The sequence below is a fragment of the Sinohyriopsis cumingii genome, unplaced genomic scaffold (genome assembly GCF_028554795.1).
Source record: "Sinohyriopsis cumingii isolate HCF-2022 unplaced genomic scaffold, ASM2855479v2 utg000356l, whole genome shotgun sequence".
Taxonomy (NCBI): domain Eukaryota; kingdom Metazoa; phylum Mollusca; class Bivalvia; order Unionida; family Unionidae; genus Sinohyriopsis; species Sinohyriopsis cumingii.
Window position 1 is genome coordinate 531,803 of NW_028315891.1, and position 18,698 is coordinate 550,500.

The 18,698-nt window shown below is 36.7% G+C and overlaps 1 protein-coding gene across 1 annotated transcript in view; it reads right to left on the reverse strand.

Annotated features, from left to right (window-relative positions):
- LOC149774286 (uncharacterized) overlaps nt 1–18,698 on the reverse strand; it is a gene marked incomplete at its 5' end in the record, with an annotated part of 90,347 nt that overhangs the window by 52,864 nt on the left and 18,785 nt on the right. The window contains 8 exons of the mRNA XM_089945508.1: nt 1,287–1,393; nt 2,796–2,828; nt 5,231–5,406; nt 11,001–11,124; nt 12,410–12,564; nt 13,964–14,031; nt 15,340–15,446; nt 16,388–16,438. Of these exons, the coding sequence (XP_089801634.1) occupies nt 1,287–1,393; nt 2,796–2,828; nt 5,231–5,406; nt 11,001–11,124; nt 12,410–12,564; nt 13,964–14,031; nt 15,340–15,446; nt 16,388–16,438 (821 nt within the window). The remainder of the gene's footprint in view (nt 1–1,286; nt 1,394–2,795; nt 2,829–5,230; nt 5,407–11,000; nt 11,125–12,409; nt 12,565–13,963; nt 14,032–15,339; nt 15,447–16,387; nt 16,439–18,698) is intronic.

Sequence of the window (18,698 nt, forward strand, 5' to 3'; positions counted from 1 at the left end):
AAAAGTTGTAAGTCTCAGCAATGTCAGTTGTGAAAGCAACAAATATGAAAGAAAACTGCATCTACATCAATACTTACAATAATTCTCAATTACATTCCTCTATATTACCTTTTCTCCTCTACTATTTATTATTAAAGACAAATCAACCAACTTAAACCACTACTCTTTTAAAATAATATTTTCTTGGTCATTTTCCTGTGGCTACTTTCTATAACTAAGGCCATCTTTTGGGAAACATTTTCCAGGATTTCACCCAAAATGCTCAGCACTCTTTCCAACAAAAGAACAGAACAGATCAATATCTGTCATGTTCTGCCATTTTTATTTTTCTCTACTTCTGTCTAGATGTGGTGTTAGTTCTCAGCCTCAGAACAGGGTTCTTGATGGTTTTCAAAATCACTTTTAGATGTTACCACAAGAAGAACCTCAAGAACACTGGTCTTTGGTCATAAATGTTTGTCCTGTCTCACCCAAGGACACTTTAATCGCTCCAAAACTCCTTCTGTTACTGTAAATGTTACTGACTCCAATTAAGTTGTCTATTGGAGGAAGTAGTAAATAAGTCCAGTAGCTTCAGCTTTAATGCTTTCTTTGAAAAAATACAAATTATTGTCATATAAATTACGATATTTACTAAGTCTCTAAGTTAGTTATAAGATAAGATATTGGACAAGATAACAATCCTTTATTTCTGACTGCATGGTCCATACATCTAAATCAAAACATAAATGTACTTTATACATAAAAAATTATAGCTGCCTAATGTACAAGTATAAAGACATATATACAACTACTGACTATGTATATATCACTGACAAGAACAAAATTATGTAAAATATTTAAAGAGTACTTTGTTCCATCAATCTCTATCTCAGTCTCAAAATTAAAATGAATACAACAGTTCCACAGAGAGATTTCAAGATACAATTCTTACTATTCGATATTCTCACCACATACTTTTTCTTTAATTCATTACAAACTAAATACATTAGAATTTGTAAACATAGTAGAGGCACTGTTCCATCTGGGAATGCTTACAAGTAAACAGAGATTATTCTTGTAACCAATAGCTAATTTTATTTTTTCTACATTCACTGAAGTTAGTCAATAGAGTTCTACAATACAGACTAAGCAATAAGATTTGAATATCAAACTATTGATTTTTCAGGGCTTGCCATTTTAATTAAAATAATTCTTATCTCATTCTGTAGTTGCATTACAAGGGTTGAATACCTGGTTAATGTTTATTATGTACAACCACTTCCTTAGAGGTAAAACCATCTTACCTCTCTGATGATCTCCCTTTCCAGGTCCCCGAACTGAGGGCTAGATCTGTTCAGTAACTCTGGCTGAAACGCTCTTTCCAGGGTCAGGACTCCAGAGTATCGGTAAACTTATAAAAGGAAAATAAAACAAAATTATTAAGTCAAGCTTTTTTATTCATATTTTATCATCATCATTCATATATCACATACTGCTTGAGTAAGACCACAAAACTCTTCTAGTCTGTAAAGATTTATAAACAAATATTACACAATTAAATCTAATCACATGGATTCAAACAGAATAATCTGATGGATTAGAGCAATGCATTTTCTGACTGGATGGTCAAAATGAAGGCAGCAGATTGGGTTGTCACAATGAGATATTTCAACGGAATATTCAGAATCATAGTACTCGACTGATCTAAAGTTTGTACAAGCTTCTGATTGGATATTGAGAATCACAGCACTTGACTGATCTAATGTTTGTACAAGCTTCTGATGGGATAATCAGAATGACAGCACTTGACTAAATGTAAAGTTTGTACAAGTTTCTGATTGGATATTCAGAATCACAGTACTTAACTGGGCTAAATTTTGTACAAGCTTCTGATTGGACATTCAGAATCACAGCACTTGACTAAATGTAAAGTTTGTACAAGTTTCTGATTGGATATTCAGAATCACAGCACTTAACTGATCTAATGTTTGTACAAGCTTCTGATTGGATAATCAGAATGACAGTACCAGACTGGACTAAATTTTGTACAAGTTTCTGATTGGATGGAGCCATAATTTTAGTGAAATTGGAGAAAAAGAATGAAATAAGAGAACACCAGAATATCAATAACTGTAACTATAGAAATCCTGAAAATCTAAAGTCTTGTACTGGACAATTTTTCCCAAAATTATAGTGGTGGCAATATATATGTAAAATTTAATACAAAAGCATTCACTCTTGATATAAAAGGTTGTGACAAAAAAGACAACTTGAATATACCTTATCATCAAATGTACTGGAAAACATGTTATTTTTGGTTCCATATTTGCTGCTTTATTATTAGTATTATACTCTCAAGATTGACAGGTTTCCTCTCAAAGTAATCAGTTTTTTCTTCAAAAGCTATCAAATAGAATATCAATCAAACAAAGTATTCTATTCCACATTTTTAAAAGATCAATAAATAACTGAAAACAACGTGACATACATTCTTGAAATTACAAAACATGTAACTGACAAACATTTCAGTCCAAGTCCAAAGGTAAAGTTTTATGATCACTGATAAAACAGTCAACCCATCTTGATCTGTGTCACTTATTAATAACAATCTTACAAAATGTTCTAACAGAACTGAACAGACTATAAAAATTAACCTTTGCCATCCACAGAAAACTTATGATCCAATTCATGTTCAGTCTGAAAAAGAAATCTATAATGCATTCACTGCATAAAATTGTGTTTCAGTTTTGAAATGGTGCTATATATATACACATGTATATATAACACAGGAAAGGACAGAATGAACTACTTACCAGTTATGTTACCAGTCATGTTATGATAGGAAGCTGAAAAAAGGCAGTGAAAAGGCAAGTGAGAATAAAATGTCTGTCTCTCAATTATTGAGAAGAATCAGTAGGCATTAATAGGCAAAGACAAAATGGATATTGTTTCTCGAATGTACATTCATATCTTGGCATCTGTCCATCTAGGAGAGACGATGGCATAGCTCCAAAGTACGCTTTTGCTTATCCTTCTTGTACATTCATATATTTATTTCACAAGTTATAACATCAAAGTACAAAGTGTTGCCGATTAAAAATTAGAAAACTAAAATTGTATTTAGACAATATGATGTCCCCACAAATATGCTATAAAACTAAGGTAAAGATGCCAGGACCAACTTACCAATGAAATAGTCAGGCCAGGACTGATACATATTAATCCTTTTGCTCAGTTTAGAATCAAGTCTTTGAAAAGTTACTAAGCAGAAATAATGCTTATGACAAAAGTTGCAGACAGGGTATGTAACTTTATACTCTCTCCATACAGTACAGCAGAGGTATGAAAGAAATAACACAGCTCAGTGGGCCATAGCACTGCATAAAGGTATTCAATCAAACAGGATAGTAAAGGCCTCTTTCCATCAATAAGAAAAGTTCTATGTGAAACTGTATCTAAATATGTCTGATCAGTTATGATATTTAAAGGAATATCATAGATAAGAAAAATTTGTTATCAAACTGTACCAAGATATGTTTGAGGAATGTTGAGCTGAATTTTATCACAATATATCTGAGAAATGTAGAGTTAAATTATACAAAAATAGTTTTGCCAAGTTAAATCATTCAAGGATATGTCTGAGGACTACTTAAACTCATGGTGCATATGGCTGAACTAAAATCCAGTAGACATGTCTCTTACTACACTGCACAATGTGCTATCAACAGAACAAGTCCACAGTATCTCAATGTGTCTGCCTTGGAATAAAATTGCACATTGATATTTAAAGATCCCAAAATCAATATTTAGTGTTTATTCTTCTTTTCTAAAGTATAAAATTATATACAGCAACATTCTTGCTTACTTATATATCCAAACAGCGAGTTCGTGGTTAAATGCTTTAAATACATATTACTCGGTGATGGATTTCATGATTGGCAATTAATTGTATTGCTGAGTAAGCTATTTTGTTTTGTTTCTTTCTTTGTTGTTTATTTAAAAAAACACAACTGCTGGCAAGCACTTGAGATATATTTAATCTTATAAAATTCATCTGTTTATCTAGATATCATGCTTCTGTCAGCAAAGATAGCAGCAGCCATTTGAAATTCATGGGAATTTCTGATGTCCTCTTATCTCTGATTGGTTTTCTAGAATCCAACAAAAGCCTATTTTTACTGAAGTGAAACTTCAGGCTCCTACACGAAATTTCAACTTTCCTGTCTCAGTGGCATGAGAGAACATGTGTATTGTCTTTGTATGCTGGCATGAAAATTTGTGTATGATCTACAAGTCTGGAAAAATATTTTAACCATTTTAATACAATTATCTGCAATGAGGAATTGGTAAATTCATGTCTGCTAAAAACTTTGCAAACCCATCTCCAACAAGGTCTTCAAAGTGGGTGTGTTTGTTACAGAGGATTATTTACTTTGTGATTGTGTCTGCATATGTCTGATAATATTGTATTTTCTTCTTAAAATCCACTTTGCATGAAACACAATGCTCTTAGCAGAATTTTACTAAACCTTCCATTCATGTACGACTGTTTAGTATTAAATAGATATGGATTGTATATAAAAGACAGAATGAATCAGTTTTTGGAATGTCCACCCAAAACAGGTTTTACTGTACTTACAAGGTACCTGTTTATAAAAGAAAGAATAAATCAGCTTTTAGAATGTCCACCCAAAACAGGTTTTACTGTACTTACAAGGTTGAGACAGCACCAGATAAATTAAAAGTAATGTATTAGAACCATACAATTATTTGGGGTAAATCATTATTCCTTGTAGCTTCATTGTTGATCAATATTTGCTCCTTTCTTCAATATTGAATCATTGTTCAATTCGACAACATTAGGAACTTGTAACAAATATTTCTGATTTAATGCAGTATCATACCATATATACTTGTGTGTAGGTTGAGTGCAACTGTAAACTGCATAGACCAAGATCTACAGTCATATAATGTGCCAGCATTCTGGGTCTTTGCAGTGTGTTTGGGGTAATCAGTAGAACAAACAACATAGATGCTGATCTGCCAGTGCATTATGTGCTGGTAGATTAGGGTCGATGTTGTTTATAGTTGGACTTGACATGTAAGTGGGTATATGCGGTAAGGTAACATTCCTTGTTGAATGCCATTTTGATAGGAATGAGCAGTGCAATGAAAACTACTGGGTTATAATATAACTCAACTGCATTTTAGTGATGTTTAAATTATTCTCACACATTATATAACTTACCACAAACAGAGTGATTGAAATTTGTTCCAAACAAGTTCTGTGATACATTGAGTGCTCTCAACAGAGAAGTTAGTTGGGCTGGGACTGATGCGATGTGGCTCACAACCTCTGTAACATTACAGATGTCTCTGAACATGGGATCTCTGAGTAGACATTGTGTAGCATTCATAAGGAAGCTTGAAACAGAGCAAGAAAAAAATTGAAAAACACGTCATGCTTCTGCAATTATAAATCATGGTAACATTCTAAGTTTTGCAAGAAATCTTTCACTGCAACAATCACAAAAGGCTATAAACAAATGACGTATGTATAATGTCAAAAACAAGAGTCCCTTGAAAGGACTGATGTTCTACTCGACAAAACTAAATTTTAGATGTCCAAGTTATATAAGACCATTGCTTATCTTTAACTGCCGAGTGGTGAAACCATCCAGATACTCCTCTTGAGAAACTAAAACATACAAAATTTGTAACTTCCTGCAACTTTCTTATCCCAACTGGCATATCCTGAATTCTAAATAATGTATTTAAAAAACAATAATTGTATATGTTTTTCTAGTTCATATGTTTACAAGTGTATGCAATTATCCATATATAATAAGCATGTATTCTATGTGTACATTATCCTTATGTGGGTCTTAAATTATTTGTGTACATTATCCTTATGTGGGCCTTAAATTCTGTGTGTTCATTATCCTTATGTGGGTCTTAAATTCTCTTCTTGGCATCCGTCTGTCTATGAGAGACGATGGCATAGCTCCAAAGTACGCTTTTGCTTATCCTTCTTTTTAGCTCTCTTTTCAGCTTGCTTTATTCTTCTCTTTTCCTCTGCGTTTTGAACTCCCTGCCTGACAGCTAGACACCAGCTGGAATGGTTGTTTGCACAGTTCTCCCAGTCGTTGACATTGATGCTTGCTGTCTTCATATCCTTCTTGCAAACATCTTTGTAGGGCAGATGTGGTCGTCCAGTTGGTCGTGCACCTTCTGCTAACTCCCCATATAACAGGTCCTTGGGAATGCGACCTGGATCCATTCTCTTGACATGGCTGAGCCAGTGAAGGCGCCTCTCGCTGAGGATGGAGAACATGCTGTTCATGTTGGCGCGTTTTAGAACCTCTGTGTTGGGTACTTTGTCCTGCCACTGGGTGTGCAGAATGCGCTGCAGACATCTCAGGTGGAAGCTGTTGAGTTTCCTCTCGTGTCTTGCATAGGTGGTCCATGTTTCGCTGCTGTAGAGAAGTGAGCTGAGCACGCACGCTTGGTAGACACACAGTTTGGTCTTCTCTGTGAGGTTGGGGTTGTTCCAGACCCTCTGGTTAAGTCTGGCCATCACTGCTGCTGCCTTGGCAATCCTGCCACCCACCTCAGAATCAATGGAGAGTGAGCTGGAGATGTTAGACCCGAGGTATGTGAAGTTCTCGACAACTTCCAAATTGTACCCATCGATGGAGACAGAGGGAGGGGAGTCTGTGTCCTGTGCCATGACATTTGTTTTCTTCAAACTGATGGTCAGTCCAAATTCCTTACATGCATGGGAGAGGCAGCATACCAGCTGCTGAAGTCCATCTTCCGTGTGTGATGTCAAGGCTGCATCGTCGGCAAAGAGCAATTCACAGATGAGTACCTCTGTGACTTTAGTCTTAGCACGGAGACGGGTGATGTTGAACAGCTTGCCGTCAGCCCTGGTATGGATGTACACTCCCTCGCTGCAGTCCTTGAATGCGTACTGGAGAAGCATGGAGAAGAAGATGGCAAAGAGCGTCGGTGCAAGGACGCAGCCTTGTTTGACTCCGCTAATGATTGGGAATGCTTCAGATGTTGCGCCATTGAAACACACTGTGCTGTGCATGTTCTTGTGGAACGACATAATGACAGCAAGCAGACATGGGGGGCAGCCGATCTTCTGCAGGAGTCTGAAGAGTCCACTCCGACTAACCATGTCAAACGCCTTCGTCAGGTCTATGAAGGCAATGTAGAGGGGCATCCGCTGCTCGCGACACTTCTCCTGCAGCTGACGTAGTGAGAAGATCATGTCTACAGTTGACCTGTCGGCTCGAAATCCACACTGGGATTCTGGGTAGACGCGGGAGGCTAGGATCTGCAAGCGTGCCAAGGCAACACGGGCGAAGGCCTTTCCAACGATGCTGAGGAGGGAGATGCCCCGATAGTTGTTGCAGTCGCTACGGTCTCCTTTGTTTTTGTACAAAGTGACGATGTTGGCGTCACGCATGTCCTGTGGGATGTTTCCCTGTTCCCAGCAAAGGCAGAGGAGTGTGTGTAGGGGCTGGAGCAGTGCTGGTTTTCCGCTCTTGAGGACTTCAGGCGGAATGCCGTCGCTTCCAGGAGCCTTCCCACAGGCAAGGCATTCGATGGCTTTTCCGAGCTCTTCCAGGGTGGGCTGTGTGTCTAGCTCCTCCGTGACAGGCAGGTCTGGAATGGCATCCAGGGCAGTTCCAGTGACATTGTTTTGGGTTGCATATAGCTCGAGATAGTGCTCAACCCATCGCTGCAGTTGTTTCCCCTGGTCTGTGATGACTTCGCTCGTCTTGGACTTGAGGGGGGCGGTCTTGTAGCTGGGGGGGCCTATCGCCATTTTGATACCCTCATACATTCCTCTTGTATCCCCGGTGTCAGCAGCTGTCTGTATACTGTTGCAAAGGTTCAGCCAGTAGGTGTTGGCACAGCAGTGGGCAGTCTTCTGGGCGTTATTCCTTGCAATCCTGAGGGCTTGTAGTGTTCTGGGGCTAGGTGCAGCCTTGTATGCCAGGAGGGCTTTCCTCTTTGCCTCAGTCACGGGCTCCATCTCCTCCCAATTTGCCTCATACCAGTCGACATTCTTTCGCTCCCTCTTCCCGTAAGCTGTGATGGCTGAATTGTACACAGAGTCATGGATATGGGACCACTTGGAATCAATGGTGTCATCAGGTGTCACTTTGGTGAGGGCTTCCTTCAGTTTGCTCATGAACTGCTGTGTTTTCTCTGGGTTGCTTGCACAGCAGGTGTTGATACGTGGGTGACCCTTCTTCTTGGCATGGTGCAGCTTCTTGGGTAATATTCGCACCTTGCTGGCCACGAGGGAATGGTCCGTGTCACAATCGGCACTGTGGTAGCTGCGGGTAAGGAGGACACTGGCCAGTTCTGCACGCCTGGTGATGACGAGGTCTAGCTGGTGCCAGTGGCGTGCATGTGGGTGTCTCCACGACACCTGGTGGATCTCCTTGCATTTGAAGAAAGTGTTTGTCACACATAGGCTGTGGGAGCAGCACATCTCCAGCAGTCGCTGACCATTCTCGTTGATCTTGCCCCTTCCGTAAAAGCCGAGACAGGTGGACCAGGCCTCATGGTCAGCTTCCACTCTAGCATTGAAGTCTCCTAGTAAGTAAAGGCTTTCATTGTTGGGGATACTGGATATTGCCTGATCCAGAGCCTCATAAAACTTGTCTTTCTCCTCGTAGGTGGAGTAGAGGGTTGGGGCGTACACACTGAAGATGTTGACTGGGCCTAAGGAAGTTGACAGCCGGAGGGTAAGGATTCTCTCAGTACCTGATGATGGAGGTTCAATGAAGGCAATTAGCGTGTTCTTGACGGCAAAGCCTACACCATGCTGCCTAGGTTCATCCAAGGGCTTCCCCTGCCAAAAGAATGTGTAATTGGCTTCCTTGATGGTGCCGCTGTCAGCCAGTCGGGTCTCCTGGAGGCAGGCAATGTCGATGTTCAGTCGGGAGAGTTCTCTGTCAATGACGGCAGTCTTCCGTGCATCGTCGATCTGCTGTAGGTCAGTGGTCAATCCAGGACACATGGTCCTGATGTTCCAGGTTGCAAAACGAAGTGTTGGAATCTTTTTATTTCTTCTTTTAGTCTTTCCTGGTGCAGAGTTTTGTGGCCCACTTGTCGAGATGGTTCTCTAAGCTCCACGCACCCAGTGAAGCAGGCAGGCCATGGCAGGCAGCACCTTACTGACTGGGGGCTGCCCAGCTTGAGGAGGGCGGTAGCTGTCCAGTGAGACCTGATGATCTCTCCAACCGTCAGAAGTAACCCCTGGCGCCAAGCTCTACGCCAATCGAGCTTTGACTTAGAACCGGTAAACTGCTACTTCTCGTGTTGTGCCGACGCCGTACGACAACGCTGGAATGTCCTCTCCAGTGGAGCTATGAAGCCTGGGCAGGGTGGTATGGAGAATCAGCTGTTGCGCATGCAGCAGATCCCCCCTCTCCATGCAGCTGGTGTGCCCAAGGGAACGACGAATGCCGATACAGCTTGGCACCAACGGCATCACAGGAGTTGCCGGAATGACGTTGAAGTCAATGTCATACCGCCTTAGGGACTCCATCTCCAGATTTTCTGTCGGGGTTTACTCCCTTAGCCTTTCCCATGCGTGGGTATAGCCACAAGGCAGCAGAGGTTTGGAATCGGAGTTTTCCTTCTCCTAGATGAGCTACCATTCAAGGTTTACAAGTCCCATCTACCCGAAGCATAAATTCTATGTGTTCATTATCCTTATGTGGGTCTTAAATTCTATCTGTACATTATCCTTATGTGGGTCTTAAATTCTGTGTGTTCATTAGCCTTATGTGGGTCTTAAATTCTATCTGTACATTATCCTTATGTGGGTCTTAAATTCTATGTGTTCATTATCCTTATATGGGTCTTAAATTCTATGTGTACATTATCCTTATGTGGGTCTTAAATTCTGTGTGTTCATTATCCTTATGCGGGTCTTAAATTCTATGTGTACATTATCCTTATGTGGGTCTTAAATTCTATGTGTTCATTATCCTTATGTGGGTCTTAAATTCTATGTGTACATTATCCTTATGTGGGTCTTAAATTCTGTGTGTTCATTAGCCTTATATGGGGCTTAAATTCTATGTGTACATTATCCTTATGTGGGTCTTAAATTCTGTGTGTTCAATATCCTTATGTAGGTCTTAAATTCTATGTGTACATTATCCTTATGTGGGTCTTAAATTCTATGAGTTCATTATCCTTATATGGGTCTTAAATTCTATGTGTACATTATCCTTGTGTGGGTCTTAAATTCTATGTGTACATTATCCTGATATGGGTCTTAAATTCTATGTGTATGTTATCGTGATATGGTTCTTATATTTCTATGTGTCATATAGAAGCCCATTCAAAAACATGAATTCAGTTTATCTGTATCTGTTATACTTTTCTTGCAAACTGATGCTTGTCAACATCAGATAGATCTTGGGAGGTTTACAATGGGTACTGATGTATCCTCATCTACATCCTGTTTGTTTCCCTAAGTGGTGATTGCAGTTGATGTTACTGACACATTGTGGGTTTTCAATAGTTAGTATCTATGCCAACAAACTTACATATTGTTAACTGGATATATGGATCCATCTCTAGTTTAGTGTGGTGGTTTGACTGACAGAAACAGGACAAGCCTTTAGGACATACAGACTTAACATGTAGTGCAATATGTCATTCAGAGATTTGACAGTTTGATGGGCAATTTTATTTTTCAGGAAAACAGGACACAGAAATGTAACAGCTGTATGCAGGTTTTGGTTAATTATCATGGATGATACATCCAATTAGCATCTAATTATGAATGTAAAGGAAAGTTAATTTTTATACTTCTCATGACAAAAAGTAAATAATTACAATATACTCACAAGTTTTGGCTTAGGAAAGAATGCAAAGCATTAAATAATATCTGAGGGATCAAATAACTCTAATTTCCCTGAAGTTTGACCAGCACACTGTTTTGGAACAGTTGTTTCAGATTGGCTGTACAATACCTGCATTTAGTTTGGTTATCTGGGAATGGTGACAAGCCATCAGGGATGTACTTCCGTATTCCACATTCTTCTAGCTTCAAAACTGCAGCAATGTTGTCAGAGGTGTTGCAAAATCCTTCCACATCTACAATCAGACAAATTTGGATTAGAAATATATTTATTAATATTTGAGGATTTTGTAAATGTTAGAGTAGAGTGTCACATGCTCTTTAAAGAAAACAAGGGAACTATTTGATGCAACTCATCTGTATCATACAAGCAAAACACAACATGGAAACTTTTAATTAACAGCAAACATAAGATCCTTAATATGAGAGAAAATGTCCTCACTTAAATTTCTCTTATTGTTTACTGAAAATCTCTAATTTTAAATTCAAAGAAAAGAATTTAATCATCACCCAAATATACCAGTGAAAATCTGGTTTTAACCATAGTTTGTCTTCTGTCAAAATTTTGATCTAGCTCGATTTAGCTATATACACTTTACAAAAGATAGCCTGTACATCACAGCCTGAAGTAATAAATTTAGTCCAAATATATAGAAAGTGTCAACCCATTGATTGACAGGGAACCCTAGTTTTTAAATTTGTGAATCCTCTGAAGTATTGCTTCAAATAACCCGGAGTGGCCGAGTGGTCTAAAGCATTCTCCATTTCGGATCACTGCCATCTCACCTCTGTCTGTGTGGGTTTGAGTCTAGGATTTGGCCAATGTGAGTATGTGAGAAAGCTTGCCAGTTGCTTCTTGTGGGTCACTGGTTCAGGACCCCAGTTCTTCCTCCACCATTATTACTGGTCGTCATGCATTGCGTATCATGTGCTGAAAAATGGCGTTAAACCCCAAAACAACAACAACTGTCATGAATGATGAATTTACTACATTAAAAGCATAGGTACTTCACAAAATGTTACTCTTTTCAATACATATTGAATATTAAGGAAGGATTATATAAATGATAGGAAACATTTGGAAACTGGTCTCTTTTAAAAAGGGTCTTACCAATATCCATAAACATTTTAAGCACTTTTTTTTCATACCACTGAGGTTCATTTGTCAGAAACGGTCTCATACATACATATTTTTAAAGATGTCCATTAGCAAGGTTATAGTGAAAAGTAAATTCATACAACTTCAAATGTACCAATGGTCATGGTGTTTAAAAATTGACATTTTATGTTGTTATTGACCTAAATTCATCAATTGAAAAAATTGATTCTTGTCATTTTAACAGAAGGGTAAATTTTTATTAAGTATTTAAATTCTATTTGTATTCACCACTCACCATGAAATCCACAAGCACTGGTACCGATCAAGTAATGGTAAATTCATTCTATCTCTTATTATTAACTCAGACTATCTAAAATGTAGGTAGATGACTTATTTTACTGTATATTTTCTATCAGTCTCACCTGTTTGATTGAGAATCCTGGGACTATTTGGACGAATCTCTCCTGCTATACTAGAATTACTTATCAACAGGCCCACAATTAATGTACTGAGTACATCATTTATCGAGATGTTAGCTGAGAAAGCCAATTCAAAGTAAACAATGACACTGCCATTCCTGAAACAAAGGTTGCCATCAGTAACAATCATTATTATTCCAAGCATTATTGTTATTGTTGATTATGCTATTTTCATTATTACATTTTTGTAATTTAAAAATTAAAACTTTGAATTATGGAATGTAATTATTTGACAGGCTTTTATGATTTGGTTTGTGAGTGTTTAGAAACATTTAAACTAAGACCCTGCAGATGGACAGGTGAGCGGCAAGATGAAATAGCTAGTTGATGATAGGTGTGACTAATTAGAGACAATTAAAGCAAAAAGAAAAAACTACTTGAAAAGTATGTCTTGGAAACATAAAAAGAAACATCTAGGTGACAGATAAGTGAGTGGCAAAAAGAAACAGGTAGTTGATGATAGGTGTGTATGTGTGGTGGAGACACATAAAGTAAGATCCAGCACATAGATAAGTCAGTGACAAAATTAATAGCTAGTTGATGATAGATGTGTGTGTGTGTGTCTGTGTGTTGGAGACAAATAAAGTAAGACACTGCATATAGATAAGTGAGTGGCAAAACGAAATAGCTAGTTGATGATAGGTGTGTCTGTGTGTGTGTGTATTGGAGGCAAATATAGACTCAGCACATAGATAAGTGAGTGGCAAAAAGATACAGCTAGTTGATCATAGGGGAGTGTGTGTGTGTGTGTGTGTGTTGGAGACACATAAAGACCCAGCACATAGATAAGTGAGTGGCAAAAAGAAACAGCTAGGTGATGATAGATGTGTGTGTTGGAGACATATAAAGTAAGACACAGGATACTGATAAGTGAGTGGCAAAATGAAATATATAGTTGATAACAAGTAGATTTATAAAGTTTAGAATGCTTTATGCTTTCAGTCATGTGAAGGACAGATTAGAAAACACATAGGAATTATGGACTTAATGATACCACATTTGAAATTTGGCATGACTGCCTATAACTTTACACTTTTTATTTATAATGGACACTGATATCAAGTGGAACATGATACTATTGTTGTAATTATCAATTATGCAAGCTTAGGTACTTTTTTCTGCAGTATGAAGCTAAATACTTCTAATGAGAATGTTTCTATCTTTCATTTTGGAAGACAAGGTTTCATCTGGTTTTGTAGTTTTACATCACAGTAACACATGTAGATGTCAAATCAATTCAAGTAAAGTCATTTGCCCAAGGATACACCGTGATTGCCAACACAGACTGATTTAATAGTAGGATTCACCATTCTGATCACAAGTCTAATTACCAACAAATCACCATTTCTTCTGTTACATTAGTTACCTCCTCCAACATGCATGCTGGCCCAGTAGGAATATTATGCAAACCTAATCATGCAGGGGTTTAAGAAGAAATAATAAAATACATTAAAAATAAATGCATTGAAGAGAGTAGAGAGCATGTGAATTACTGACCGGAAGCCTTGGACACTGCTGTTGAGATAGGTTCTGTTCAGATTTCCACTGTAAAATGTCCTGTTCAGCTGTGAAGAAGGAAATGTAAAGAAAAGGTGTAAGTCTCAGCAATGTCAGTTGTGAAAGCAACAAATATGAAAGAAAACTGCATCTACAACAATACTTACAATAATTCTGAATTACATTCCTCTTTATTACCTTTTCTCCTCTACTATTTATTATTAAAGACAAATCAACCAACTTAAACCACTACTCTTTTAAAATAATATTTCCTTGGTCATTTTTCTGTGGCTACTTTCTATAACTAAGGCCATCTTTTGGGAAACATTTTCCAGGATTTCACCCAAAATGTTCAGCACTGTTTCTAACAAAAGAACAGAACAGATCAATATCTGTCATGTTCTGCCATTTTTATTTTTCTTTGCTTCTGTCTAGATGTGGTGTTAGTTCTCAGCCTCAGAACAGGGTTCTTGATGGTTTTCAAAACCACTTTTAGATGTTACCACAAGAAGAACCTCAAGAACACTGGTCTTTGGTCATAAATGTTTGTCCTGTCCCGCCCAAGGACACTCTAAGTGCTCCAAACTTCCTTCTGTTACTGTAAATGTTATTGACTCCAATTAAGTTGTCTATTGGAGGAAGTAGTAAATAAGTCCAGTAGCTTCAGCTTTAATGCTTTCTTTGAAAAAATACAAATTATTGTCATATAAAATACGATATTTACTAAGTCTCTAAGTTAGTTATAAGATAAGATATTGGACAAGATAACAATCCTTTATTTCTGACTGTATGGTCCATACATCTAAATCAAAACATAAATGTACTTTATACACAAAAAATTATAGCTGCCTAATGTACAAGTATAAAGACATATATACAACTACTGACTATGTATATATCACTGACAAGAACAAAATTATGTAAAATATTTAAAGAGTACTTTGTTCCATCAATCTCTATCTCAGTCTCAAAATTAAAATGAATACAACAGTTCCACAGAGAGATTTCAAGATACAATTCTTACTATTCGATATTCTCACCACATACTTTTTCTTTAATTCATTACAAACTAAATACATTAGAATTTACAAACATGGTAGAGGCACTGTTCCATCTGGGAATGCTTACAAGTAAACAGAGATTATTCTTGTAACCAATAGCTAATTTTATTTTTTCTACATTCACTGAAGTTAGTCAATAGAGTTCTACAATACAGACTAAGCAATAAGATTTGAATATCAAACTATTGATTTTTCAGGGCTTGCCATTTTAATTAAAATAATTCTTATCTCATTCTGTAGTTGCATTACAAGGATTGAATACCTGGTTAATGTTTATTACGTACAACCACTTCCTTAGAGGTAAAACCATCTTACCTCTCTGATGATCTCCCTTTCCAGGTCCCCGAACTGAGGGCTAGATCTGTTCAGTAACTCTGGCTGAAACGCTCTTTCCAGGGTCAGGACTCCATAGTATCGGTAAACTTATAAAAGGAAAATAAAACAAAATTATTAAGTCAAGCTTTTTTATTCATATTTTATCATCATCATTCATATATCACATACTGCTTGAGTAAGACTACAAAACTCTTCTAGTCTGTAAAGATTTATAAACAAATATTACACAATTAAATCTAATCACATGGATTCAACAGAATAATCTGATGGATTAGAGCAATGCATTTTCTGACTGGATAGGTCAAAATGAAGGCAGCAGATTGGGTTGTCACAATGAGATATTTCAACGGAATATTCAGAATCATAGTACTCGACTGATCTAAAGTTTGTACAAGCTTCTGATTGGATATTGAGAATCACAGCACTTGACTGATCTAATGTTTGTACAAGCTTCTGATGGGATAATCAGAATGACAGCACTTGACTAAATGTAAAGTTTGTACAAGTTTCTGATTGGATATTCAGAATCACAGTACTTAACTGGGCTAAATTTTGTACAAGCTTCTGATTGGATATTCAGAATCACAGCACTTGACTAAATGTAAAGTTTGTACAAGTTTCTGATTGGATATTCAGAATCACAGCACTTAACTGATCTAATGTTTGTACAAGCTTCTGATTGGATAATCAGAATGACAGCACCAGACTGGACTAAATTTTGTACAAGTTTCTGATTGGATGGAGCCATAATTTTAGTGAAATTGGAGAAAAAGAATGAAATAAGAGAACACCAGAATATCAATAACTGTAACTATAGAAATCCTGAAAATCTAAAGTCTTGTACTGGACAATTTTTACCAAAATTATAGTGGTGGCAATATATATGTAAAATTTAATACAAAAGCATTCAATCTTGATATAAAAGGTTGTGACAAAAAAGACAACTTGAATATACCTTATCATCAAATGTATTGGAAAACATGTTATTTTTGGTTCCATATTTGCTGCTTTATTATTAGTATTATACTCTCAAGATTGACAGGTTTCCTCTCAAAGTAATCAGTTTTTTCTTCAAAAGCTATCAAATAGAATATCAATCAAACAAAGTATTCTATTCCACATTTTTAAAAGATCAATAAATAACTGAAAACAACGTGACATACGTTCTTGAAATTACAAAACATGTAACTGACAAACATTTCAGTCCAAGCCCAAAGGTAAAGTTTTATGATCACCAATAAAACAGTCAACCCATCTTGATCTGTGTCACTTATTAATAACAATCTTACAAAATGTTCTAACAGAACTGAACAGACTCTAAAAATTAACCTTTGCCATCCACAGAAAACTTATGATCCAATTCATGTTCAGTCTGAAAAAGAAATCTATAATGCATTCACTGCATAAAATTGTGTTTCAGTTTTGAAATGGTGCTATATATATATATATATGTATGTATAACACAGGAAAGGACAGAATGAACTACTTACCAGTTATGTTACCAGTCATGTTATGATAGGAAGCTGAAAAAAGGCAGTGAAAAGGTAAGTGAGAATAAAATGTCTGTCTCTCAATTATTGAGAAGAGTCAGTAGGCATTAATAGGCAAAGACAAAATGATATTGTTTCTCGAATGTACATTCATATCTTGGCATCCGTCCATCTACAAGAGACGATGCTTTTGCTTATCCTTCTTGTACATTCATATATTTATTTCATAAGTTATAACATCAAAGTACAAAGTGTTGCCAATTAAAAATTAGAAAACTAAAATTGTATTTAGACGATATGGATGTCCCCACAAATATGCTATAAAACTAAGGCAAAGATGCCAGGACCAACTTACCAATGAAATAGTCAGGCCAGGACTGATACATATTAATCCTTTTGCTCAGTTTAGAATCAAGTCTTTGAAAAGTTACTAAGCAGAAAGAATACTTATGACAAAAGTTGCAGACAGGGTATGTAACTTTATACTCTCTCCATACAGTACAGCAGAGGTATAAAAGAAATGATACAGCTCAGTGGGCCATAGCACTGCATAAAGGTATTCAATCAAACAGGATAGTAAAGGCCTCTTTCCATCAATAAGAAAAGTTCTATGTGAAATTGTATCTAAATATGTCTGATCATTTGTATTTAAAGGAATATCATAGACAAGAAAAATTTGTTTTCAAACTGTACCAAGATATGTTTGAGGAATGTTGAGCTGAATTATATCACAATATATCTGAGAAATGTAGAGTTAAATTATACAAAACTATTTTTGCCAAGTTAAATCATTCAAGGATATGTCTGAGGACTACTTAAACTCATGGTGCATATGGCTGAACTAAAATCCAGTAGACATGTCTCTTACTACACTGCACAATGTGCTATCAACAGAACAAGTCCACAGTATCTCAATGTGTCTGCCTTGGAATAAAAATGCACATTGATATTTAAAGATCCCAAAATCAATATTTAGTGTTTATTCTTCTTTTCTAAAGTATAAAATTATATACAGCAACATTCTTGCTTACTTATATATCCAAACAGCGAGTTCGTGGTTAAATGCTTTAAATACATATTACTCGGTGATGGATTTCATGATTGGCAATTAATTGTATTGCTGAGTAAGCTATTTTGTTTTGTTTCTTTCTTTGTTGTTTATTTAAAACAACTCACAATTGCTGGCAAGCACTTGAGATATATTTAATCTTATAAAATTCATCTGTTTGTCTAGATATCATGCTTCTGTCAGCAAAGATAGCAGCAGCCATTTGAAATTCATGGGAATTTCTGATGTCCTCTTATCTCTGATTGGTTTTCTAGAATCCAACAAAAGCCTATTTTTACTGAAGTGAAACTTCAGGCTCCTACACGAAATTTCAACTTTCCTGTCTCAGTGGCATGAGAGAACATGTGTATTGTCTTTGTATGCTGGCATGAAAATTTGTGTATGATCTACAAGTCTGGAAAAATATTTTAACCATTTTAATACAATGATCTGCATCGAGGAATTGGTAAATTCATGTCTGCTAAAAACTTTACAAACCCATCTCCAACAAGGTCTTCAAAGTGGGTGTGTTTGTTACAGAGGATTATTTACTTTGTGATTGTGTCTGCATATGTCTGATAATATTGTATTTTCTTCTTAAAATCCACTTTGCATGAAACACAATGCTCTTAGCAGAATTTTACTAAACCTTCCATTCATGTACGACTGTTTAGTATTAAAGTATTTAGAATGTCCACCCAAAACAGGTTTTACTGTACTTACAAGGTTGAGACAGCACCAGATAAATTAAAAGTAATGTATTAGAACCATACAATTATTTGGGGTAAATCATTATTCCT